This window comes from Rutilus rutilus (genome assembly GCF_951802725.1).
Source record: "Rutilus rutilus genome assembly, chromosome: 12".
NCBI classification, from domain to species: domain Eukaryota; kingdom Metazoa; phylum Chordata; class Actinopteri; order Cypriniformes; family Leuciscidae; genus Rutilus; species Rutilus rutilus.
In genome coordinates, this window is record NC_140217.1 from 21,013,301 (window position 1) to 21,041,216 (window position 27,916).

Sequence of the window (27,916 nt, forward strand, 5' to 3'; positions counted from 1 at the left end):
ATAATGTTTAATTTGTTAACAATAGTTAATGTATTAACTAACATAAACCATGAGCAATATATTTTTTACTGTATTTTTAATAACGTTATACAGCTGTTCAATGTTTGTTCATGTTACTTCACAGTGCATTAACTAATGTTAACAAATACAAAAAAAATATATATACTTACACATATTCATATCTTGCACCACTGTGGCTGCCCATGACATGCTTCTTATACAAATACTGATCAATAGAAAACTGTATCTCACGACGTACAACATCTTCGCAGCTCTTTGTGACTATAGTTTCTGTTCAACAAAATCAGGTGGAAGTGACTTTTTTTTTTTTTTAAAGGAAGCTGAGGGGAAGCGTCTGCATAGTAAATATAGTGTCATCCTAGATCCTGAAAAAATTTATATTATATATAATAATAAATATTCTCAAATTGCCTAAACCTAAACAAGTCAATATTGATGACATATTGTATAAGCTTTTATTTTGGCAGAATACTGGTAAAAATGCTGTAAACTTGTAAAGTATAGCTCTCCACAGAAATGTTGGAGATTGTGTGAATGGGTAAAATGAAGTGAACCTAGTTGCTTTACCAACTAGTTGCAAACCTATTGCTTTGTAGAAATGCAAATGCAATGCTTTAAACTCAATGCACATACAGAGATGGAGTTTGTGAGAAGCAACATTTACTGTGAACCGAAGAGCTCTGATGCTGATGCTGCACACCTGAAACACAGTGCCGCTCTTCACTCTAATAATCACACTACTAACCTATATTGCGATTTCAGTTTATTTAAATTAATTGTGCAGTCACTTTTTTTTTTTTTACTTTGCATCAAATTTAATTATTAGCTTCTCATCAACTTACAAACCTGCTTCGGTTCTCTCACAAACCTTTATTTGGGAAATCCTGATCTAGTAAGTCACATTTATGGAGTGTTGACACATTTTAATCTGTTTATTTTGTAAAATGATTGAATATGTATAGCCAGTCAAAATATTTGTCAAAAATATAGATCGGTATTTTGTTTTTGTCAAAATGAACAAGAAATCATTTTATCAAATAAAATATATTATTCATACATAGGCTATGCTTACTCTAAAGCAGGGGTTCTCAACTCTGGCCCTCGAGATCCGCTTTCCTACAGAGTTTAGCTTCAACATTGACCAAAATCACCTGCCTGTAACATTATAGGCTATATGTTTGAAATTGCGCCCTATACTATTCACTATTCCCTACACCCCTGTCACTGTCACTGTCATCTGTTAGTCACGGTCTGCACTACATGTCCCATCATCCTCTCCGGCTCATACCTGCATTCACTCCACCACTACCCGCACCTGTCAGCGATCATCATCGTCATAACTCAATGTGTTCAGCTGTTGTCACCTTCCCATATGGAAAAGGTTTGCTAAAAACACCTGTGATTCTTATATGTTCCAACAGAATATTGTCAGGGACATATATGCTGCAAAAACCACATAATAAATTGCATAATATTAATGTATTTTTAATTTCCCAAAATTATTTCTACTCTACAAATACAATTTTATTTGTTAATGTACCAAATGCAGTTACTCAGATCTATTGATTTCTTTCTTATTATTTTTTTTACTTACATTTACTCAGTAAATCCAGTGTATGTAATTTATTTCACTGCCTAAAAATGTAATTAATATTTTAAGTGTAAAAATGTTTCACCAAAAAAATTGAGTAAATCATATTAAACGTTTTTAGAGTGCATCACCACCAGAGTTAATGTCACACATACAAAAATATATTCCAGCCAATTTTCAACATTTTAATCACTGTTCTAGAAACATATTTTACTCAACTTTGTTCATTTGCAATAATATGTTATGATTTGTTCACAAACAACTGGCCCAGACAGTGCACAATTAATGTAAATATCTTACAATGTCATTGCTTTTCAACTGCTCTTTCAAATCCTGTAGGAAAATGAACAGTCCTCATAAAGGTCAGTGATATTTTGACAGTACATTCTCAAACCAGCTTCTGCACTGTACAATTTTAAAATTTGCCAACTGCATATAGGCTAAGTGATGTTGGTCATCAAAACATGAAATCTGTATGAAACGCATAAACAAATGACACAAAATGTGTATAAATTCTATATCACTTTAATTTGACTAGCATATGATTCATTATAAGAACTTTAAATGATTTGTCTATGAATATCAGTTAGTTTCTACTAATACGCCTTTGCAGACTTTTGTCATGTAAATCTCATATAAGACTTTTTACAGTATTCATATATAACGCTAAAATCCCCTACAAGTTGTATGTGTGCTATTTAGTATGACAGTGGCCATAATCGGTCTGATTTTGTATAGGACGTTGTCTTGGTCTTGCATGAAACACAGAAGGTAATTCTGGCCGATTTAAGTAAGGAAGATATATGGTTGCTGTATATGAATCATGCAGGTTTCCCTAATTCATCTGTGTATTTAAGTTCCCCTCTGTTCAGTGTTCATTGTCGGTTATTGTTTGTGTTATGTGTGTTGTGTCATACTTGGTATTGTATGTTGGCTAGTAATCGTGTTCAGAATAAATCCTCTTATTATTTGTAACTTCATTGTCTTCATCGTCCTTTGAAAACCTAAATGTTACAACCCCACTAATAGTCCACTTGAAGAAGTAAAAGAAAACGAGTCCGCGAATTTGGACACTGAGTGCGGCAGAAGGACTTCTGCTTTCGCATATAGTTTGTGCTTGCTGTTTTATAATTATTTGCAACTCTGCAAACTAGCAGCTCCAGCAGGAATGAAAATATTGATCTTGAACTCTCTCATGGAAAATAGTTTGTATAAACCTTAATTAAACAATTTAATAATCAATTAAGAATGAATTTATACCTGTATGATATTAAGCTGTGCAGCATACTGTACTTGGCAGCAGGTTAGACTTTTTCAGGTTAAAGTGTCAGCTGAGCAAATGCCATTGAGATTCATGGAAATATGAACCAATAGTTTTCTCCATATAGACCTCCTTGTTTAGAGCACTATAGGTCTGCCTTTAGGGTTTGGATTCTAAACACATTACCATTTAATAGTGAAAGTGACATGGAAAGGCCAAGTATGATAACCCATGCTCGGAATTTGTCCAAGGCATTTAACCCATCCAAGTTAGTTCACACACATTAGGAGTAGTGAACAAATACACACACTAAACCATTTGAAGGAGTAAATGAAAATGAGTCAGTGAATTTAGACTGAGTGTTGCAGAAGGACTTGCTGTTTCATAATCATTTGCAATTTAGCAAACTAGCAGATCCAGCAGGAATGACAAGATTGATCTTGAACTCTGTCATTGAAAATAGTTTGTAAAAACCTTAAATAAACAATTTAATAATCAAGAAGGAATTTATACACTGTAAAAAACATCTAACCTCTCCAAGTGGACACTCCAAGGAAGTGTTGCCTATTACAATTGCCTATTTAGATCAAGTAGCTTATAAATGAGTACAGCTCCATATGACACTTAACAAATTCAGACATTTAATTTTACATAGAAAATACATTAGGGTTCCTTAAGGATGTAATGTTCCTGAAAGTATAGTTAATCACTTGCCAAAAAAGCATGTCAAAATTAATTAGGAAAATAACATGTTCTTATCAAAGTTATAAATGTTGTGTTGCAAAAAAATGGTGCAAGTTAAAGGCAATTTTTGATCAACAGGTTGTTGAACCCAAACATTTAAATAATAATAGTAAACATTTTCAAGAGTAATTACATGATAGTTAAAAAGTGTTACATAGCCCACTGAATCATTCTCAAAATTAATGCTGACGACAATGTTCAGAGAAAAATGTCAGACTTATTTCATTACATTCTAAGTTCTAAGCAAATTATTGTTTTTATGTACAAACTACAGCTACAGCACAGTAGAAAAAGTAATACACAAATACACACACACAAAAAAGAATGGACTTGTAACAAGATCCCTGAAATAATCAATCAGGGGCCAGTTGCATAAACATAGTCGCGAAGTTAAGACTGTGTCTTTAGAAGTAGTCTGGCCAATTAACAATTAGTTAGGGCTAATCAATCAGTCTTACTTTTCACATTGAAATTAGATCACCTTTTTATGTAAAGGTTATGACCAAAAAAAAAAAAAAAAAAAGACTAACTTGTAAGACTAGACTAAGCAGTTTATGCAACCCTATCTTTTAAAAAAATATGACTAACTTGTAAGACTAGTCTAAGCAGTTTATGCAACCAGTCAAAGACCTTCACTTTAAGCTTTCATTTTATGATGAGGGGTTTTTGTTAAGAAAAGAGCAGGAAATTGCCAAAGTGTTTCAAAGCTGGCAAAAGCTATGAGAAGAGAAGAGTGATGATTTCATTTCATAGTAAGACGCAGCAGTGAAATGCATGCTTGCTTATTAAAGGTGCATTGCGCAACTTTTCATGTTAAAAATACCCGTTTTCTAACCCATACATGCTTAAACAATTGCCTGATGGGCTGACTGAGCCCTTCTCTGATCACTGCGATTGCCTCTATAATCCTGTACGGTAAAATAAATAAGAGGGATTCGGGTCGGAATCTGAGACTGGGCGTGACGTCATGCGCGTTCACGGCACGCTCATATGTCTGGCAGGTTTGTGTATGCGCCGACGCCGCCATTCTCCGTAGAAAATGGATTCTAAGAGACCGGCTTGTAGTTCATTTCAAACACCAACGCAAACTCCACGTAAGATAAAAAAAAAAAGAGAACTTTTGTCTAGTGCAACCAAAAGGTCCAAATTGGAGTCAGACAGGCGTCGGGGTAAGACGAGAGTAAACATAGGGAAGGCTTTCAACAAATGGAGAGATCTCCGGTCTGCTCTAGGGCTCAAACGGGATCCTCAGTTGGCTTTTTTCTTGATAAAAAGGTAAGATATATCCCATTCTCTAATGTCTGATACGGCCAATAATGACAATAAATGACGATCCATAAAATGTGTAATGCTTTAGCGTAAGCTAGATAAATGTACAATCGGAATAGGTTTTACTAACTTACCATTGTCAGTGATCAGGTTCAGAATGATTGTGATATAAAATGCTGATATATAAGTTAGATACTTAGACACAAATTTTGAGCAAATTACTGCTTAATTACGATGTAACGTTATTGCTATTGGAATATGCTACTTAGCTGATCAATAAAACAGGCTAAACCCCCGCAAATCTTCGGCGGATTAGCCTGTTTGGCTTTTATGGTAACGTCATAGTGCCACTTGATTGTTTATTACCTTGAGACATTTGGGTGTACTTTGTTGACCGACTGTGTATGGTATGGTATCATGATTACAATTTTGAGCTTTTACAAAGTTATAACTTATATTGTTCATGAACGTGTTTCCATAATAATAGTCATAAGTGGATACAGTAAACACATAACACAGTTCAACATGGAGATAGATGGGAATAAAAAACGAAGTTTTCTACTACCCCCATTTTTTCCCTCACACATAAGTGTGTTATTTACTCAATTGCCTTTCCTTTCACATATTTTAAATTACTTGCAGATTTAAAACTTTATTACCTCTGAAGACATTATGATTGTAAACAAAAGATTTGTGCGGCTGATGCTCCTTGGGTTATGACCAGCTCGAGCTCGTGCAAGCGTGCGTGTGCGTGTGGTCCGTGAGCGTGCACACCTCTGGTTGCAGTTTCGCTTGCCGCCAGAGGGGGCGTAGTTCTGCGAAAACTCAGACTCTCGCGCAATGCACCTTTAATGCAGGAAGTTTGTCCAAAGTTCATGTTAACAAAAGGTCCCATATTGTACACCTTTATGAAGTTTTATTTTAGGTTGTTATGTCCTTAAGGATATATGTTTGCAGTATAAGTACCAAAAACCATCCCACTATATTTTTACAACTCTTTTCTCAGGAGCTCTGCTCAGAACAGGTCGATTTTGGCCTGTCTAATTAATATTCATGAGCCCTTCTTCTGACTGGCCAGTTGTTTTCTGAGTGACGCACTGCCAGGCCAACCACAGGTAACTAGTCATGCCGTAGCCTGCTGTGGCTTGGTGATGCTCACAAGTAAGGTAAATAAAACACCTGTAATGATGGACATTGCTGAGGGAAATGTTATCCGGCCTTAATTAGTTATCTAGACCTCTGTTATCACGAAAAAAGCCAGGAAATTTCAGTTTTGACAATATGGGACCTTTAACAAAATAAAGATGTGTGGAAATACATTCCCTTGGTCTCATGTAACAAAGTCAACCATCGAAGTGGGCTATGTGGGGTCGCAAGGGGGAGTATTAAATTACATGCCTGGCCCTCACAGTGAAGTTCAGTGGGAGTATAAAGTTCTAATAGAGGGATGTGAGTATACTGAAGGTGTGGGGGAGTTTTGCTTTATCAATGGTGTCATGAATTCACACTGTAATACAAAAGTTTGAAACAACAAGCAAAAGTTTCTCGTTTAATGCATTGAGCACTTTTTCAAAATGACATTGAACATATACATTCTCCCAAGTGAAAAACCTGCAGTGTACAAGCATTTCAACCGACCTTAGCTCTACTTAGACCTGGGATTTTGTAGAGACAATTTGAGCAACACTCCCCAACAAACATCGTGGCATGCAAGAAGGTCATCCTCCAGTAGTTAAACCGGATAGATATGGCAATTTGTCATGAACTTGTACAGTCAGTGCTAAGAAGGGTCAGAGCAAAATACTTAAAGTTATGAAGGACATACTACATAATAATAATGGAATAAACACATGTTATGTACTCCTCTTTGCAGCCCTAAATTTAAGCTAAATTGCCTAATTTACTTATTTTACATATATTTTTTTTCATATATTATATATTCTGTTATGTATTAGCTCTCTTTAGTCAAGGGAAATAGGGGTAGCAATAACAAAATTTGGAGAAAGAGCACCGCAACTTCTTATCTCCAGCCCCAGTAACACACATAGTGAACTAAAATGTATGTTTATTGAATCAAAATAAAGGATAGATGGAAACATAAGCTTCGGGAGGGGGCAACCCTTACACAAAGAAAATATATTTCCTAATATATGAATGATCAATATATTAAATTATTTAATGGTATATTCGAAAATATACAGATTAATATATTGTGTAAATATACATAAGGAATTGCCGTTTTCATATATTTAAAAATATGAGACAATATATTAAATATGGTACTGCATGCGTTTAAATATATTGAAAATATATTTACTCATATACACACACACGTACACGCACACTGTTGTAACCACTGACTGTAACTCATTCTGTGATTGTGTGTATATTTGTGTGTACAATACATTCACATTTATATGAGAACATGTATATGCAATAAATGGACACAATAAAGAATAAAACTTTATGAATATTACATGTAATGCTACTTTTGTCTTTATTTCTAAATAGTTGTATATGTATCAATATAGCCATTCATGGTCAATGCATATATTGCAGTATATTGAAAAATATAAGCAGTAGTTTCCTATATATGGAAATGTGTTATGTAATATATCACATTATATTTTGCAGTGTATTCCCATTTATTTTTTGTCACGTAAGGTAAGGCCAACACACAACAAACAAAAATTCATAACCATAATATTTTATCTAACACACACACACACACACACACACACACACACACACACCTACCTCCCTGACTACACAGATAAACAAGAAAAACAGCTTCAAACTAAATGGCACTCACTTACGGGTTTCCTCACACAATATAACTTGCCTTAAATTCTGAAATCACAGTAACACAAATGGCTGAAACTTTTCAGCAACAAGACACAGGGAGCAAGAGAGAAAAGGTCCATGTGGCAAGTCACACTCTGCAACACTCTACTTTTTGTGAAGCAGTGCTGGCTTTTATTCTGGTCTTATTTCAGGAGCCAATCAGTGAAGCTGGGGTTGTTAGGCAGAAAACTATTGTCTTTTTAGAGCTTTGCATCATTGATCATTACTTTCGTGATATCACTGTAAAGCTGCTTTGAAACAATCTGTATTTTATAAAGCACTATTTAAATAAAGGTGACTTGACTTGACTTAGTAATGCACTGTAAACATGAACAAACAATTGTGTTTTTATTAACTAAATTATTAAATGCTGTATAGCCTATTGTTCTGTGTGTGCCTATTTGTGTATAGGAGTAAGACTCCTTCCTGTCTTAATCTAGGGGATGGGACCTATCAGCTGCTCCTCGTCAGTTTCAAGAGGAGCCAGTTTTTAAGCAAAACCCGAGAGAGAGACATGGTGAGAGATTCCTTCTCCCAAGACAGTGAGTGTGTTGAGATGGTGCCAGTCCCAGACTGTTGCTCTTGTTAGTAGGCCTATGTCTTAAACTTAAACTTGATGTTGTCATTTGCCCCCTATTGAGTGTAGGAGCAAGAGGGAGACGGGTGCCATGTTCTTTTGTTCTCATTTTCTCCTGTGTTTACTAGTAAGGAAATAAGAGTTTTGTTATTTATTTTGTCTTTTCCCCCATGCAGGTTATTTAGACTTCCAAATAGGTAGTGATCTTTTGTTTGTTGTAAATAAATTAATTGGAAATCTAACTTTGTTTACCGAGTGCTGGGGCTGAGAATGATTCAAACCTTCTCTTTGCCGCTGCTAACTTTTGCTTTTTGCTTTTTGCTATATATATATATATATATATATATATATATATATATAATAGTCTAAATTAGAATGTCTAAAGTGGACTATTGAAATAAAGTGTTACCATATATATATATATATATATATGACATAACACGTCATTAATATGGAGTTTTTATGCATGTTAATAACAATTGTCATTAAGTGTCATTCGCTCAGTTATGTCATTTTTAATGCAAAGATGACATTGTTTGAGATGTCTTTGTTATGACAACTTTACATAAACCAATACATCATAACCTATCATAAATGTGTCATAAACATGACATAACAGATTAATCATCAAACTTAAGAAACTGCTTAGCTTTATGGGTTAACATTACGTTAAACTGTCATGTGGTTGGTTTGACATTGACTGTCATGAGGCCATTATAACTAATGAATATATTTCTGACCACTTTTTTCCCCAGTATTCCAGTATTAGTTATAAAATAATTTGACAGTATTTACACTTAATGACATTTTAATGACAAATTAAATTTGTATCACTGTAGTTGAGGTCAAGAAAAATATTCATGACACTGGTTTAAAATAATTTGACAGAGTATTAGCACTTAATGACATTTTATTGACAAATAAAAAATGTACCACTGGAAAAAAAAAGTGGTCAGAAATATAATGTAATGATAACCCATAAAGCTACGTAGTTTCTTAAGTTTGATGATTCATCTGCTATGTCATGTTTATGACATATTTATGACAGGTTATGTTGTCTTGGTAATGTCAAGTTGTCATGACAAAGACACTGACAGGTTATGATGTATTGGTTTATGTCAAGTTGTCATAACAAAACCATCTCAAACAATGTCATTTTTTTGCATTAAAATCACATTATTGAGCAAATGACACTTAATGACAATTGTCATTAACATGCATAAAACCTGCTTCATTTTAATGACATGTGTCAAGTCATGATTATGAAGCTGTCATGTCAGTTGCACACCCCTTCAAGTAAAGTGTTACACAATACTTTATATAGATAGATTACAATAGATTGTTTAAAAGCAGCTTTATATGCTTGCTGCTTGTTGGATCGGCATTGATCTATTGAAAAACTGCACTGAGATGCAATACTGGTGTCCATGAGCATTTAAAGTTGTTAGAAGTTCTTTTTCAGCATTATTTACTTGACCCAAGAATCAGTTTTACAGTGTTATTTGTTTAAAAAAAAAGAGAAAAAAAAAAGAAGGGAAATAAATCCAGGGACTCATGTGTTACTGTAAAAGAGGATTGTTAAAAATTGGCCCATAGATGATAACCCAAACCTCCCTTAAAGGAACCGTATATAAGATTGTGGCCAAAACTGGTACTGCAATCACTTTCAAATTACTGTAGAGCGGTGTATCCCCTCCCCCTCCCCCTTTAATTGATTAATTAAAATACATTTCTTACATACGGTTCCTTTAAGCCTCAAATGTTTTGGCCTAAGCTAAATCTTTTTAAATAAAGAAAACCATATGCCTTTTTTTATAGAGGTGATACCAGTTATCCATGGGTTGTGATGTGATGGTTAAAAGATTGTGAGAAGACAAAATGTCCTTTTTCTTTTATTGTTGTACAGTAAGAAAAATAAAAACATGAAATACAAAAGTGCTTAAAGATCTTCTGGGATGATCTCCTAGTATTAAGCATCTCTACATGCTACATGTATAACAAATAGACATATCTTTTATAATTGTATTCAAAAACAAGTAAGAAAACATATGCATCCTTTATTCAGAGCATTCCTTATTCAAAACCACAACATTCCTTGATTTAACAGGAACTACTTATTGGCACACACAAATCATGCCATAATTCACTTTTGAATTACAGTTTTTTTTCTTCTCCCAATTACTAACACCCAATGATCATGTGTGAAAAAACTTATACATAAATTGTTCACTTAGAAATCAAAACTCAGTGTTTTGAGAAAGAAAGAAATGATTTTTACCCCCTTGCATTTCTGTTTATAGTGTAAATATATATTGAATATATATTCAAATTCCGCTGTAAAGCAGCTCTAACAAGCCAATAGTGTCATAATTCAGCTCAAGTTGGTTCAATATTGATTCAGTTTAGTTCCATAGCAGTATAAAATTCATCAGTTGTGCATACATATTTACTGTATATTTGTGCACATGTGTGAGTGCTTGTGTGTGGCTAATCATTTTATGTTTGTGGAGTTACTACGCAAAAATACAATTTTAAGAAGAGTTAAAATAGTTTTGAATGAAGTATTTGCTTTTGCAAGATATGTGCAACGTGTGACATTTTGCATGTTGTGTGTGTGTTTTGTTGTTTTTTGTGTGTAGAGTTTTGATAAATGGAGCCATAGTTTCAAGAATTGTGTGTAAGCATTTTTTCTTTTTTTTAAACTGTGATTCTTTTTATTTGACAGTAATTATTAATTGAGGTAAGACTTAAGACAGAAATCTTTCCTCAGACAGTGATACAATGGCAGGAGTACGAACATAATTACAAAAAACTGTATGTGAGTTAAAGCAAAAAAAGTGTTCAAAGTTGTCCAAATGATTAATTTATGATTAAATGATTTATTAATGATATAAATGAATAATTAAATGATAATTTACGACTCCCTTCCTAAAAAGGATATATTTTCAGGTGTTTTCAGATTGTTAGAATAGATGTATAATGTATCAATATAATGTATATATTAACACTTACTAAATAAGCATAAATGTTGTTACTAAGCAGCTTTACAGAAAATGTGAACATAACCCCCTCAGTGATTAAGCTAGAAAGACTTTCTAGAAAGATACAAAAAACTTTTTACAGGACTTTGGATTTTATTTCCTATTGCTGAAAATGATTTTTTTAAATTTTTTTATTTAGTATATAATCATGAGTAGCCTACTGATTTTTTATTTATTTCTGACCAGGCATATTGATATATTTAATCAATTTCAAAATAACCTTGAGAGCCATTTTGACAACATTTTGTAAAATCTTTCCTCGCATCTTCAACACACCTCCTTATACCCTCCTTGGCCCTATAAACCCCAGTTAGAAAACTAGTGTTGAACCCCAGTTACTAGTGATGAATTTAACAGTTATAGTGCTCCCTTCATGCTCCCTAAACCCACATTCCTTTGTAAATGTAAAGAGAAGCGATGACACTTTACAATAAGGTCTCATTAGTTAATGTATTAACTAACTTGAACTAACAGTGAGCAATGTATTTCTTACATTCAGTATTTTTTGTTAATGTTAGTAAATAAAAATACAGTTGTTGATTGAGATAAATAAATGCTGTAGAAGAATTGTTTACTGTTAGTTTGTGTTAACTAATGTAGTGAACTAATGTTCACAAATTAAACCTTATTGTAAAGTGCCACCAGATACATTAAGCTGATTTTTAAGTCTTTGTAATCTTACAGTCATTACAACAATCAGTAACTCACAGTAACATTACAGTCGTGTGAAGCAGCTGCCATTTTCTTTATACCTTCACTTTTGTTTTAGGTTAAATGGTGGCTGTGCTGACCTCAGTATGAAAATCAGGGCTTAGTTTCAATTTCATCTGCTGATAGTGGAAGCTTCAAAGATTAGGACTAAAAAAAAAGACAAGTAGAGAAGTCAAATTTTCAATAATATAATTTATGAGCAAAAATAACGTGTTAACTATTAACTAATATTAAATCGTAATAATCATAACATTGCATTGATCTGTGCCTAAAAGCACAAATTAACTGTGGGCCTACCGTGTTGCATGATTCCTGATCATCGTCAGCAGTTTTTCCAGATTCATAATCTATTTAAAAAAAAAAAAAAAAAAAAAAAAACATGATATATTGTTAATTGATAAGAACATTAGTGTAGTCTCTATAACTATCATTCCTGCACAAGATAGAGCCCTTCATGTGTCATTCACAAGCCCAGAAAATTGGGTCAAAATAAACAAAAGTGGATTATCCACTCTGGTGACCCTTCACAATATTTGGTGGGAAAGTACTGGAACTCTGTCCACACACACACACACACACACACACACACACAATTAGTGTGTGGACAGAGTTGGATAAATCTATAAGCATATTTGGTGGAAAACTAGTGGAACTCTGTCCACACACTAATTTTGTGTGTGTGTGTGTGTGTGTGTGTGTGTGTGTGTGTGTGTGTGTGTGTGTGTGTGTGTGTGGACAGAGTTCCAGTAGTTTTCCACCAAATATGCTTTCAGATTTATCCACACAGATTGTAACTCAGATTAACCATGAATGTGGAAAAGTGGAAAAGCGAAACAGAAAGGGTACAGGGAGACTCTATTTCATGCTGCAACTGATTGTTAAAACAGAAACAAGAAATGTTTCAGAGAGAGGATGTTTAACCCAACACCACTGTTAACATAAAATCACATGCATTTGTGTAACATACTTAGAAAAGGACGGGCAGAAGGTCGTCTACCATCTGTGAATAAATCCAGTGCAAAATTATATATCACTATGACTACTCAAACCCATATTGTAGAATAACATTTAATTAGAGAAGCAGTTTTGAGATATTGAGCTTCAAAGTTTTTGCATTCCAAGCGACTTTGTTTTCTAAATAAAAAGTCCCAAAATGTACACAACATTAAAAAAAAACACATAGCCTAATATAAATAAGTTGTCACAGAATAAGAATGTGAATAACTCAATTTTGAGTTATTCAAAATTGAATATTCAAAGTCATTGTTAAAGTCATTCAAAGTCAAAGTCATTGTTAAAAACGCTATATAAATGAAGATGACTTTGACAAAAATGTCAGATAGAACCTTATAATTCCAAGTTGACGAACTATAGAGAAGTGAAAACACCACTTCATAAAACCTATGACTGCAGCTTAACTTAAACAGAAGTCACAACCAAATCATGATAAGGAAGTACTGTGCGTCTGTGCTATCTAAGGACTTTTGGTACCACAAGAATTCCCCTTAGACAAGATCTGCTGAGGCCTCTTATTTCTAAACTAAGCATTGCCACATTTCCCCTTTTGGCTCCAAAAAATGTAAAAAGTCTGTTTCACAGAGATCCTTCCTCAGACATGATAATCACTGAAATGTGTATATAATAGAAAATACAAGTAAACACCAGTTCAGTTTTCTTTAGAACAAATGTTAAAAGTATACTCACGTTGAACATTTTTTTTCCGGAATATCAACAGAGCACACAGAAGACCAACAATAAGTGATCCGATGACCATCACACCAGCGACAATGTGTGTTGTATTAGATGTTATAGAAGATTCCTTGTAAGAAGCATCTGAAGAAATAATATACAAACAATTGACAACAGCACATATTCTCTATGAAAATGTTGTAAATATATATAAATACACTGTACTACACAATTATCTTCATGACAATGCGCAGATTTAGAAATTTGCTGACTCAAAGTAACCTGAGATATCTGATATGTGGCAATATCACAATATAATTGTACTATAAATTACATTGCTAAGAAAAAATGATACCAATAAAATGCCATAATATGGTCAGCTCCCTAAAATTTGCTTTGTCTCAAAACATGCCCAGTGTCTTCAGAATCTATGATATGGTTACGTAAACACTCCTGAAACAGTTAACTAGCTACTGTTAACCCTGAGTTGACATATGTCTAAGAGCTAAAAGCAAATCTATTCAGCAGATCATATTTTTACACAAACTTCTAACTATGTTAAATAAGCACTCAGAAAAGAGATGGTAAGAAAATTAAGCTTAATTACTTAAAGCAGATGTGATCTCTAATGTGCTTTCTCCGTCTTGCCTATATTTGCTGTTCAAGACAATGCATCTAAATGGCGCCAGGTCCAAGTTAATAGACTTAAAAGTCAGTTTGCTAGATAAGGCCACAGATTTAAAACCATTGGTGTCCTTGGTGGTTTTTGTCAGGTCTGAATTCACGGTCCAATTCGTTCCAGAACGGTCAAACCAATGGATGAAGCCTGCTGGGTAGCCATCAGTAGCATTGCAGTAAAGGTCAACGGGCCCTCCATCTGTTACATCTTTAGGCCATGTGCTTGAGAATATATTTTTGTACTTGGCTTTATTGAGGGGAAGAAACATTCGATAAGTGTCAAGAAAGCAGAAAGTATTATAATAACCACTTTTAAACGAAATGGCTACGAATTTCAGAATTTTTTTTTAATTTGATGTGACTGAAGAAATTCAATCTCACCTGTGATAGTGATTTTAAGTTGCACCGTTTTTTCACCTCTGTCTGTTACAACACGGTACAGATATTCACCCTCATCAGAAAACTTAGTGTCGGAGATTTGCAGCGATGGACCCAATGCTGGGTCTTTAAGACTAAAGCGTGGATCTCCTGAATTTTTATCATCATATTTGAAAATTGGCAGTTTCTCTGTGACTTTTTTTAAAGAAACTGCATATATTTCAATTTCTTGGATGTCTTTGAAATTGCAGTTGATAACTGTGGTCTCAGCAACAATTCCAACAGTAGGTAGGCATTCCAGTGTCCACAATTCTGTTGAACATAGAAGTACAAACATAAAATTCCATTATGGTATTTAAGTGAAAGCATAACTAGATATTTATAATCAAAGGAATGTTCAGAGCGTGATAGAAGTATCTATTGACAGAATCTGTGGCATGCTAACCACAGAAAATAATTTACAATGTAAAAAATATAATTAACTTGAGCCCAGAACATTCTTTGAAACTGCTTTAAGCACAACAAACAATCTTAGTCTCTACTGGATACAAACATTATTGTGACAATAATGCTACTGTGCAAATCAAATAAATCTCTGAATATTAATGCATTGTACCTTTACTGGGCCTCACAGCAGGGATGGAGAGAGAAATTATTACAAGTACTATAACCATCACCGAAGACATGTTTACTCTGAAAGGAAAAGCTGAGAGAGAGAGAGAGAGAGAGAGAGAGAGAGAGAGAGAGAGAGAGAGAGAGAGAGAGACTTCACAATAAAGCAATCATTGTACTTTGTTGCTGTGTACGTGTTGGGAACCTTATCTCTACTATTGTAAAAGTTTAAGCTGGGTTTCAGGAAGCAATAGAACTCAATGTTAGTTCCTTCAAATAAATAAAGCTTAAACACAATATGGTCAGAAAATGTTGTGCATGTCAACATGCATACATTGTTAATGGTGCAAAAACATAGATAGGCATAAGTAATTAATTGGAATAGAGAGATGTCATTAAATTCATATAATTTAAAAATTATAATTAAATTAAATAGGGGAGAGCGGGGCACAGCCTAACACTCTTTGACTTTCTCAGTTTCTGTAAATTCACTTGGGTTTCAGAGTATTTATTTTTTAACCGCATTAATTTCACACAAGTCAAGGACAATTACGTGGTTTTGTTTCATTAATACAGTGTATACTTTTTTCTTGATTTACCCGAAAGAATGGAAGTGAAATGTGACAACATGCCCCATAGGTGGGGTACATTGTAACATGTGAGGGGCACATTATAACATGACCATTTGACAGCTTAAAATGTTATCTGATCTAATAATATATGTATATAAATATTTTGTCAATAAAATACAATTATTACCTTTTTCATATAAAACAATGGCATTTTCAATAATTAAAAATAAAGTAATTTTTGAGTTTGTCAACAAACACACCACAAAACACAGCTATACAGCATAATTCAAAATATAATAATAATAAATAATTTCTGAACATTGACTCTCAGTCTTTATTTGTCTTTTTCTCATTATTTCTCAATATAATTCATACAAATATAGAATATAATAGGTTAGTTATAATAGGGGCACATTGCATATAAGATAGGCTATAAGATCAAAATAATATCAGATGTGTCTAATTAAAAAAAAAACACACACTAAAAACGGAGATGGACAATTATCTTAAGAAATTTACTTTTGCTGTATGGTTAAATAAATGTTCCGTTATATCTTCCACAGATTTAAAAAAAAATTGGCGCAATTTTACTCTTGCCTAGTGTTGAATACACTAAGTTTCATCATGCTGGCATGTGTGGAATGTTTTAATTCATGTGTGTTACACTTACAACTAATCCTGCGGTAGGTTGTGCTAACCTCCACCCACAACCTCATTCTGTCTTCAACAGAATTTTTCCATCTCCATAAACTAACAGTCTCCTCTTTCGCGGCTTCTTTCTAACCTACAATATTAGCCCTGTTCTTCGCATTGTCCTAGTAGCCGCTGCCTAACTATACAAATTATTAAACCAAACGTTGCAACTTGCCTTCACTTTAACATTCTGTTGTTCATTTTTGCTCCTAGATCCATAACGTAATGACTTTATACCACTTAATGAAAAGTGATTGGTATGTGTAAAAATAGTAGCCTACTAGTCTGTTTCTAAAGCTCGAGTTAGGTTACTCATGCTATTTTTGTTGTGTTGACGCATGCGCAGTTTTTATACAGATATTTCCGTGTATGAAATAGGCTACGTTAAAATAAACTATACCAAATAGCCTAGATGTTAAGAGCCAATAGGATACTCATGATTAATAAACATAAGAGCGGCATCCACATTAATGTGTCCTAATCTTACTGCTTCTGTCTGTTTAGCGCGTCAGTAAGGGCTAAACATTTTTTAAGGTCAACAATTTTTTACCTTAAATTGCTGTTAATGTTTACAATCCTAAACCGTATAACATGGTTGTTCAACCTTACGGATATTAAAAAATGAAACCATCGAATATAGGCAAAAGATTAAACAAAACTTACGGTGTAAATGCTCTTCAAATGGACAAGGAAACGAGAATACAACCGCATGAAGCACGAAGGACTGCCTTTGTAATGGAAATATTGCATGCTTTCACTTTCAGTATGACGGTAGACACGTAGGGGGAGAGCGGGGTTGGTAACTTGGCACACTTTTCACTCTCTGTCATATTTCTCAGTCATGCTATATGTTAAAATAGTCTAACCAGTAACAACTGAAAGGTTAAGATCTCAGCTACTCAACAGATACATTTAATGTTCACAAATGATTCCTAATTTTTTTTTATTCATCATTAAAGTGATGTTGTGCACTTGTGCCAACCAGCCCCAGTATGGGGGTTAGTTGGCACATGCAATGGGGTTGGTTGGCACAGATGCTATAGTTACAAAGAATGAGGTGACAAATATAAAAAAAACTTGAGCATTTAATTCAAACCAGAAGCAGATTAACATTCAACAGAATGTCTGCCCATTTTTAACCAAATTATTAACCAAACCAAAAACAAATACAGTTTGTATATATGTGCGTGTTTGTGTATGAGTGGCACTGAAGCTAAACTTCCCCAGGCCAACTATTCTCTTAAGATGCCCCAGACAGTTATTATATTTATAAATATACAATATTACATAGCCTATTATATATATATATATATATATATATATATATATATATATATATATATAATACTATTATAGTATATAAATGTATAATATGTAAATATATATACATATTATACATTTATATACTATAATAGTATTATTATATGATGATGTCTATATATATATATATATATATATATATATATATATATATATATATATATATATATATATGTATGTATGTATGTATGTATATCATATATAGGGCTACTATATACTGTATTACACACATATATATATATATATATATATATATATATATATATATATATATATATATATATGATATGATATTATAAAATATTATGTTTTAACATATGTAAAATGCATAAATTAATACATTCATAACTAATTGGCTATAATGGGCTTGGTTGGCACATCTGTCAACCAACCCCCAAATCAGTGTGTCAACCAACCCCACCCACATTAGGACACACCTCTTTACTGCAATTATGTTAGCCACATAGCATCACTCATCAGAGACTTTTAAATTTCATATCAAAATATAGCTGATCCTATCTATATCATCTGAAATCCTTACATTATATATATCTCTATCTATCATAGTTCTAAAATGTATTTAGTGGGGAGAACTTTTTTTTTTGTTTTAACACAGTAAAATAGAAAAGTTATCCTCACCTCAACAGTTAGTCACAGTTCGATGATTTTAGTACATGGGTGTGTTCAGGTTAAGAGGGCAGTCATTTTAATGTCAGATTTTTGTGGCAGTGCCCTATAGTGTACTGGAATTGAGCTGTGTGCCAACCAACCCTTGACCCAACCAGCCCCACTCTCCCCCTACGCCTACACATAATAGCTTAACAACGAATAGTTTTACAAACCCTTTAATTATTTTGAAAGCAACTGTTAGTGAAAATTATTTTCAATAAAAAAAAAGTTAAATCCCAACATTTACATTAGTCTACATTAGACTATGTAAATAAACCAATATAAGGCTATAGGTAGCCTACTAAATAAAACAATAAAAGAAGTAAAATTAGGAAGAATGACCGTGACATTTTAAATACATTTTTATTTGTGTTTGAAGTTCTTCATAATAAAGACACAAGTTTAAGTCGAGTGTCTTTCTTTTTTTTTTTTTTTTTTTTTATAAATTCCAATTCAGCAACAGGTTTTCTGTTTCATTTTTGAGGTCTAAAATGGTATTTAATTCAACATTTTATTGTTTTATTTGTTTAGGTTTCTGGCAAAATATGAAATGTCTTAAAGCAACACTATGTAAAAAAATTTTACATTAAAATAATGTTTCTAAAAATCGTTTCAGTGGTTCATCAAGTCGTAACGGTGAAAGGCACTTATGCCTCCACTTTGCGGCCCTTTATCTGCTATAACCACACTATGTAAGATTGCCAGATCGGGTAGCGTTTCTGTAGTTCTAATGAGACATAAGAAAACTACAAATTTGACTTGCTTTACGGCAAGCGTTGCAATAGTCATTATTTTGTTTTTCTTCGTTTCTGATGTCGCAATACGTCATACTTTCATAAAATCATGCATCATACTCTACCTTGTCTGTGGGCATCGTTCATTCCAAAGCCGGTGCTGGATAAACAGTGGGCGTGCGTGCAACAGTAGGCTGCGGTAGGCTAAATGATTTACGACAGCGGTAATGGACAATTCCGCTTCCAACCTGTAGGGGGACCGCAGAGGAAAAGTTCCATAGTGTGCATATTAAGTGCATGTTAAGTGCAGTTAAGTGCATGTTTGGAATCAGCTGTTTGTGACTTTTTGTAATGTCTTATCATCCCATGTTAGCTGCAGATTCAGGGCTAAGGAGGGAACGAGACACTGCGTCGTTGAAAACGACTCTTTGGGGACGCTCCCTTAGCGTGCGCCTCTGAAGTATGAATGAAACTAATCGGCATAACTGGATGCATAAAAGTGACGCCGGCACACACACACACATTAGCCTCGCGATGAAGCAAGCCACTCCTAGGCATTGAGGGGCGTGGCAAGACGATGCAGTGTCTCGTTCCCTCTTCAGGGAACAAGGGTTACAGTCGTAACCCGAGACGTTCCCTTTCGTAGGGAACTCAACACTGCGTCGTTGAAAACGACTCTTTGGGGAACGAATGCCCACTAGGTCATGCACCGAAAAAGGCCTGTCCTAGAGTGAAACTGATCTCAGGCACTCAGCTAGGACGAGAGCACATGTGCGCCAGGCGTACAAGGGCGGTGCAGACTAAAAAAACTGATAAAAGTGTGCAGGGTAGCCCAACCGGCTGCCTCACAGATCTCCTGGAGGGGCACTCCCGAGAGGAGGGCCCTAGAGGACGCCATGCCTCTAGTAGAATGAGCCCTTACGGCCAAAGGTGAAGGCAAATTGCACACCTTGTAGGCCTACTTATGGTTTGTTTAGCTGGGAGCCCCTTATTAGGTGACCCAAAACACACTACAGTAGGTCCGACCTCCTCCAAGAAGAGGACCTCTCAAGGTAAATACTCGGAACTCTGACTGGCAGAGCAAGGAACCTCTCCTCTTCTGCCGACACATGAGGTGGAGGATGAAATGCTTGCAGGACCATGGACCTAGCCATGTTAGATTGCACTTAAGGCACATAGCTGGGTCTCGGATGCAGGATGGCCTTAACTCCGCCGGGAGAAAACCCCAAGCAAGTTAATGCCAGAGCTTGGAGATCTCCCAGTCTCTTTAAAGAAATAGCTAAGAGAAAGACTATCTTGAATGTGAGGTCCTAGGCGAAGCCGACTGGAGGGATTCGAAGGGAGCTAGGGATAGCCCTTCGAGAACCACCTGTCGGTCTCATCCTCCATGTACCATGGAGAAATAGTATGACCAGTTGGTGCCTCCCCAAAGGCCCAACATTCAGTGGTGCATGGAACGCCGCAATGGCAACCACGTACACCTTACGTGTGGACGGGGAGAGATTCGCAGAGAAACGATCTTGAAGAAACTCCAGAACTGAAGCCACTGGGCAGTTAACTGGACCTAACTCGTGTTCTCTACACCAAGTGGAAAAACATTCCACTTGAGGCCATATAGTATGGTTTCGACCACCCCAGATGATAGACCAGCATTTAGGTACTGAGCCCCCTCAGAGGCCAGACCCACAATTTCCACAGCTCCGGGCGAGGATGGAATATAGTGCCCTCCCTATCAGGAGTGAAATTAAGTCTGAAAACCATACTCGGGCCGACCAAAACGGGGCTACCAGAAGAAGACTGATGCCCTCCTTACGGACTCGGCCAGGCCTGTACCATGGCATCCAACCCCAGCGGGGCTGGATGAGTGAGGGAGAACCAAAGTGTACAGTGGGACGTCCCTCGAGACGCGAACAGATCCACTTCCATTGGTCCAAACCTCTGCCATATCAACTCCACCACCTCTGAATGGAGTCTCCATTCCCCGGGCCTCAGCCCCTGCCTCGACAGGATGTCTGCTCCCTGATTCTGAACCCCCGGGACATATATTGCTCTTACAGATAATATTTTCCCTTGGGACCATAAAATAATCTGATGCACCAATCTGGATAGAGGGCGCAATCTGAGTCCCCCTTGTCGGTTCAGATAAGCTACCACTGATGTATTGTCCGAACGTATCAAGACGTGGTAACCTTTTGATGTCTCGGAGGAAGCTCCTCAGAGCCCTGAACACAGCCAACATCTCTAGGCAATTTATATGCCAAGAATGATGATGGTCCTGCCACAGAACCCTGGCAAAGCATCCATCCATGACCGCGCCCCAGCCAGTGAGGGAAGCGTCTGTCGAAATGGTTTTTCGGCGACATGACGCCCCTAACACTGGCCCTTGGGACAAGAACCAAGGTTTCTTCCATATTAATAGGGAACGAAGGCATCTGCGCGTAACCTTTATTATACGGAACGGATTCCCCTTGGGGGAAAACCCCTTGGCTTTGAGCCACCACTGAAGGGGCCTCATGTGAAGAAGGCCCAAAGGAATTATGTTGGATGCCGCTGCCAAGAGGCCCAGCAGTCTTTGAAATTACATAACAGTGATGGCCTGGCCTAGCTTTATCCCGGACACCATGGCCAGGATGGATTCAATACGCGTGGGAGACATACGTGCCCGCATTGTAACCGAATTCCATACCATGCCCAGAAAAGTAGTTTTCTGAGCTGGTTCTAACACACTTTTCTTAGTGCTGAGTCTCAACCCCAGGTTCTGAATGTGGCCAAGGACGACATCTCGATGCCGAACTGCCATTTCTCGAGACTGGGCCAATATGAGCCAGTCGTCGATGTAATTCAGTATACGGATGCCCTGAAGCCTCAGTGGAGCCAGAGCTGCATCCATACACTTAGTGAACGTGCAGGGAGAGAGTGCTAGGCCGAACGGAAGAACCCGATATTGGTATGCTTCACCCCCGAAAGCGAACCTCAGGAACCTCCTGTGACATGGAAGGATGGAGACATGAAAATAAGCGTCTTTTAGATCTATCGAGACAAACCAGTTCTCGGATCTGATTTGATTCACGATAATGGGAATAGTAAGCATTTTGAACCTAAATCTCCTCAAAGAACGATTCAAATGCCTTAGATCTAAAACTGTAAAACCCAGACTACCTGTCTGGTAGGGGAACACTTTCTATGGCCCCTTTATCCAGTAGAGTCTGTACCTCTTGTTCCATAACCCGAGCCTGTTCTAGAACCACTGCAGTCGGTACCACCCCAGCAAACTTGTGAGGTCGGTGTCGAACTGCAGTCTGTACCCATATTTTATAATATTCAGGACCCATCGGAAGGCGTTGCCATTCTTCTACAAAATCTACTAAGGGAACCAGGAAAACAAATTTCATATGTTTCTGTCATTGTCTTTTGATGAATGAAAACATGTTCTATCATAGCAGCTCAAAATTTATCATAAATTACTATTCTGCTTTGCTCTTTGCAATTTTTTTTTTTTTTTTTTTTTGTGTTCTTCTTCCTCCTTGTACCCCTATTTTTACAGTACTGTACCCTGCATCTCACAAACTTGTCCTTTGTCTCTGTGATACTGTAATTCTTGTTCTTTGTTGATATGAATCTGCAACCAGTCAAAATCTATTGAGCAGTCAGTACTGTTAACAAATGGAAAGCACAATGTTCAGGGACATACAATGTGTTCATTGTACAGTATACAGCCTACAATGCATTGTACTACAGAATACAATACTAAAAGGGACAAAAATCAAAGGAGTAAACATGTGATCAGTGTGCTGCTTCTTGTCTTTGGGCATCATTTGAAACAGGTTAAATCAATTTTGAGTGGTTGTGTTCAATCAATGACATGTGTTCTCTATTTGTATTTAATTGTTGCCACTTGTGTTTACCAGTATGGATGACATGTGCATTAGACTGCAGAATGTGTTTTGAGAATGAGAATGTGTTTAGAGTTTTTCTGAAAAGTCTAAGTGAGATCTGCAAATTGTGTTTTACCATGTGAAATGGTTTAAGGTATTGACAACAGACTGCACAATTAGCTAAATGAGTTCAGGAAACTGAGAACTTTGTTCAGCCAATGAGTTTAAGTGTTTTAGCAATTGAGAAAAACTGTAAACAAACAATAACTGACACACAGCTGATTTATGTTGGGTAAATTGGGCCAACCACAGCTGATTCCAGTCTGGCTTAGATTCAGTGGCAGGGGTTATTTTTTTCTATTACATTGACACTTATACAGTAAAAGGAGGACTTTGAGGAGTGATGTTTTTGGAAACGGAAACAGAAAAAGACAAACACTGTAATGTCTGAACGAGGAAGAGTAAGATCAAGGGGCCCAGTGAGAGGTGCAGGAGCAGTGAGAGATGCAGTGAGAGGAGCAGGTGCAGTGAGAGGTGCAGTAAGAGGTGCAGGTGCAGTGAGAGGAGCAGGGCCAGGGAGAAGAGCAGGCCCAAGGAGAGGGCAATGTAGAGGTGTAAGAATGTGTGGTGGTGGCATTCCAAGGGCTGCAAGAACAGTAGTCAGTGATGAAATTCGTGCCACTATCATTGACCATGTAATCAACCACGGTCTTTCACTAAAGCCGCGTTTCCACCACAGGAACTTTACCCAGGAACTAGGAACTTTGGGGTGGTACTCGTTGTGTTTACACCGCAGGAACCAGGGTCTAAATGAAGTCCCGGGTAAATATTTCCCCCTCAGAAAGTCCCTGCTGGCGAGGTAGTACTTTTTTAAAGTTTCGGAACTTTCGGGGGTGGGACTTGTGCGCTGTATCAGTGCTCGTCTATTTTCTGGCGTTTTGTTAATTACCTCGTTAGTAAACCAATACATCACACACAAAAGCAGCACAGCTTGAATCTCCTCCATACTTAAAAATCAAAAGGCGCTCAAAACTGATTAACGTTACTGTCCGTCGCAGACGCGCGTAGTTCAACGTCACCAGACTATTGCATAATCTTCCCGGTATTTTAGACCGCGGTGTAAACGCAGTAAGCAACCGGTCTGGGGCAAAAAAAGTTCCTAGTAAAAAAGTTCCTGGGACAAATTGTTCCGGGTAATTTTGGTGTAAACACGGCATAAGAGAGGCTGGTGGGGCAATTTGAGGCGGTCAACGGTTGCCTCCATTATATGCATCTTTCAACAAACCAACAGGTAAGTATTGCATTTTACATGGATTGTTTCTATTCTCACTTGACATGTCAATAAGGTCATACAGTAATGCATATGTTGAATTTTTTGTCTCTCTAAAGAATGCAACGTCTTCCACCCCTCTGGGGGAAGAAGAAAGCTCCTCAATAATGATCAAGAGCTTGCCATTGTAGAAATGGTTGTTGCAAATAATGCAATAAAACTGCATGAAATTCAAACTAGAATTGTGGAGGACCATGAGATATTTGACAATATCGATAGCATCAGCCTCACAACCATTACGCGGATATTATCCAAACACAGAGTCCAGATGAAGCAGCTCTACACTGTTCCCTTTGAGAGGAACAGTGAGAGAATCAAGGAGCTACGACGACAATATGTCCAGGTATAGTGTATATCCAATTCAATGTCCAAATGCAGGATTACTCCTTCACAGATGTCAGGTTGGACCCTATAATACTGAGCACCTCCTTGCCTTTCTCAATGATCTCCACCAGCGCCTGGTTCCAGAGCAGGATCAGGAGGGTGAAAACATGAGGACCTTTGTAATTACCTGGGACAATGTGGCTTTCCATCATTCGCAAGCAATAACAACATGGTTTGAAGTCCACCCAAGACTGGTAAGTCTCTTCCTTCCACCCTACTCACCTTTCCTTAACCCCATAGAGGAGTTATTTTCTGCATGGAGGTGGAAGGTTTATGACCATTAGGTCAGCCGGAACCGGAAACACTTCCCATAAATCCTGATGTACTCGTTACATCAGAAGAATGGCATCTATGCTAATTTTCTTTATGTGTCTTTTTTATCCCGAGGTTTTCCCGCAGCCTGCCGGATCCAGGCTGTATCCAGATCTGACGAAGGACCTTCGCCTGGACAACGCAGTGCTGAAGTGCCCTATGGAGGATTCCTTTACCTCTCTACAGATAAAGTGTTGTCGGGAAAATTCGTGTCGCATACCTACCCCGAAGTGACAAAATAAAATAAAATTCTGTATCAAAATTTATAAGGAAAGACCAGTACTTTGTTTAGGCTTGGTTTGTAGTGAATTACATACCTGCGCACATATATTCAAACGCACATAACGTCTCGGTTACGTATGTAACCCTCGTTCCCTGAGTAGGGAACGGAGACGTTACGTCGGATGACGACGAATGGGGTTCCCAGTGAAATCACACCACCTCTCGACTGTCTTCCAGTGCCCTGCGTAAGTCTGAGCTCCCTGTCGTGAGACTGGCACGGACGAAGGACTCCTACTTAACACAGGAATACCAAGGTACACTGGGAAGCATATCTCAGTGGAAATATGCAATCATGCCCAGCCCGAAGGGGGGGACTTGGAATACACATATGACCCCGAGGGGCTGCATATGGAGAATCACTGGGGTGTCCAACCGCAGGTGGAATATTTCAATCCCAGGGGTGGCAAGGTGGCTTGCCGAGGGAAAGACACATGCTCAAAGAGGCTTTCAGTGGAAATACACATGTGGGGGTCACCCAGAGGGGGAACCATGCACATGGAGGCACCTAGCCAAGCGCGAAAGCTGCCAGTGGCATAACTCTGGCGTTGACGTCAACAGTGCTGGAGGAGACTCAGGGCTTATGAGGCTCACCTGAGGAGAATATCGCATGTATCCCGTCCGTGGAGAGGAATGGCGAGCAAGCGAAGTCACCTGAGCAGAATCTAGTACCGGCTGGTTGAAGCGAGTACATAAGAAGAAACTGGCTCCACTCGGAGATTGTAGAATCTGGCAAATGTGTAGGTGTCGCCCAGCCTGCAGCTCTGCAGATGTCTGTTAGCGAGGCGCCCTGCGCTAGAGCCCAAGAGGATGCCACACTCCGGGTGGAGTGGGCCGTCACACCAAGGGGGCACGGTCGACCTTGCTGCTGGTAAGCCAAAGCAATGGCGTCCACTATCCAGTGAGACAACCTTTGCTTCGAGAGAGCCTTTCCCTTCAGCTTCCCACCATGACAGACAAAGAGCTGGTCTGAGGTCCTGAAACACTGCGTTCTGTCAACGTAAGCACAGAGTGCGTGAACTAGACAGAGCAGTGCCAAGGCTGGGTCTGCCTCCTCCAAACGCAGCGCTTGCAGGTTTACCACCTGGTCTCGAAAGGGTGTGGTGGGAACCTTGGGCACATATCCAGGCCGTGGTCTCAGGATCACGTGAGAGTTAGCCGGCCCGAATTCCAGGCACGCTTCGTCAACCGAGAATGCCTGCAGGTCCCCTACCCTCTTGATGGAGGCCAATGCAACCAGGAGCGCTGTCTTCATAGACAGGAACTTAAGCTCCACTGATTGCAGAGGCTCAAAGGGAGCACTATGCAGGGCAGTTAGAACCACTGAGAGGTCCCAAGAGGGATCGAGAGGAGGGCGAGAAGGATTTAGTCTCCTCGCTCCTCTCAGGAACCTGATGACCAAGTCTGCTTTCCAACGGACTTACCTTCGACTGCGTCGTGATGTGCGGCAATAGCGGCAACATACACTTTCAGGGTTGAGGGAGACAGCCTTCACTCCAACCCTTCTTGCAGGAAGGAAAGCACAACACTGATCGGGCATTTCGTGGGTTCTTGTTGTTTAGAAGAACACCAGTTGACGAAGAGGTTCCACTTCAACGCATAGGCATGTCTCGTGGACAATGCTCTAGCGGAAGTGATGGTAGACACCACCGCTGGTGGTAGGGTACTCAAACCTACCTCGTCCCGTCCAGGAACCACACGTGGAGGTTCCAAAGATCGGGACGAGGGTGCCATAGGGTGCCCCGTCCCTGAGAAAGCAGGTCCTTCCTCAGAGGAATTGGCCAGGGAGGTGCTGTCGCGAGGAGAACTAGTTCTGGGAACCAGGTGCGGTTGTGCCAATAGGGGGCAACCAATATGACCTGCTCCTCGTCCTCCCAAGGTCTGCGCAAGAAGGCTCACTGGGGGAAACGCATACTTGCAGCCCCGCGGCCAGCTGTGCGCCAGTGCATCCGTGCCGAGCGTGCCCTCGGTCAGGGAATAAAACAGGTCGCAGTGGGACGAGTCGAGAGAGGCAAACAGATCTATCTGAGCGTCCCCGAACTGATCCCAAATCAGCTGAACCGACTGGGGATGGAGTCTCCATTCTCCAGGGAGAGGCCGAAGCCGAGACAGCTCGTCGGCCGCACGGTTCAGGTCTCCCGGAATGTAAATGGCTCGAAGCGACCTCAGATGCTTCTGACTCCATATGAGGAGGTGGCGGGCGAGTTGCGACATACGGCGGGAGCGTAGACCACCTTGTCGGTTGATGTACGCTACTGTCGCGGTATTGTCTGATCGGACTAGTACGTGTTGGCCCCTGAGCAACGCACGGAAGCGGTGCAGGGCGAGACGT

General features: G+C 38.1%; 2 protein-coding genes across 3 annotated transcripts in view; one reads left to right on the forward strand and one right to left on the reverse strand.

The window, feature by feature from the left end:
- Positions 1 to 27,916, forward strand: part of stx8 (syntaxin 8) — a 614,579-nt gene that overhangs the window by 217,348 nt on the left and 369,315 nt on the right. The window lies entirely within an intron of this gene.
- On the reverse strand, positions 10,986 to 17,448 carry LOC311300634 (uncharacterized protein). Of its 2 annotated transcripts, XM_084425028.1 has the most exons (8): positions 17,345 to 17,448; positions 15,421 to 15,510; positions 14,808 to 15,116; positions 14,356 to 14,673; positions 13,764 to 13,892; positions 13,027 to 13,059; positions 12,357 to 12,406; positions 10,986 to 12,206 (listed from the first exon to the last, which is right to left on the reverse strand). In XM_084425028.1, exons 2-8 carry the CDS (start codon positions 15,488 to 15,490, stop codon positions 12,201 to 12,203), a joined length of 915 nt encoding a protein of 304 aa, XP_084281154.1. In that variant the 5' UTR covers positions 15,491 to 15,510; positions 17,345 to 17,448; the 3' UTR covers positions 10,986 to 12,200. The 2 variants fall into 2 exon arrangements, with proteins under 2 accessions (XP_084281154.1, XP_084281155.1); XM_084425029.1 differs by lacking the exon at positions 13,027 to 13,059 and having other exon boundaries at positions 11,486 to 12,206.

What these genes read in the sequence shown, in the direction of transcription:
- LOC311300634 (XM_084425028.1), bottom strand. Translation starts at nt 15,490, where the DNA reads ATGTCTTCGGTGATGGTTATAGTACTTGTAATAATTTCTCTCTCCATC. An exon ending in ACTTAAAATCACTATCACAG is followed by an intron (nt 14,674 to 14,807) that starts GTGAGATTGAAT and finishes CCCTCAATAAAG; the next exon opens with CCAAGTACAAAAATATATTC. An exon ending in AGAGATCACATCTGCTTTAA is followed by an intron (nt 13,893 to 14,355) that starts GTAATTAAGCTT and finishes TTATTTCTTCAG; the next exon opens with ATGCTTCTTACAAGGAATCT.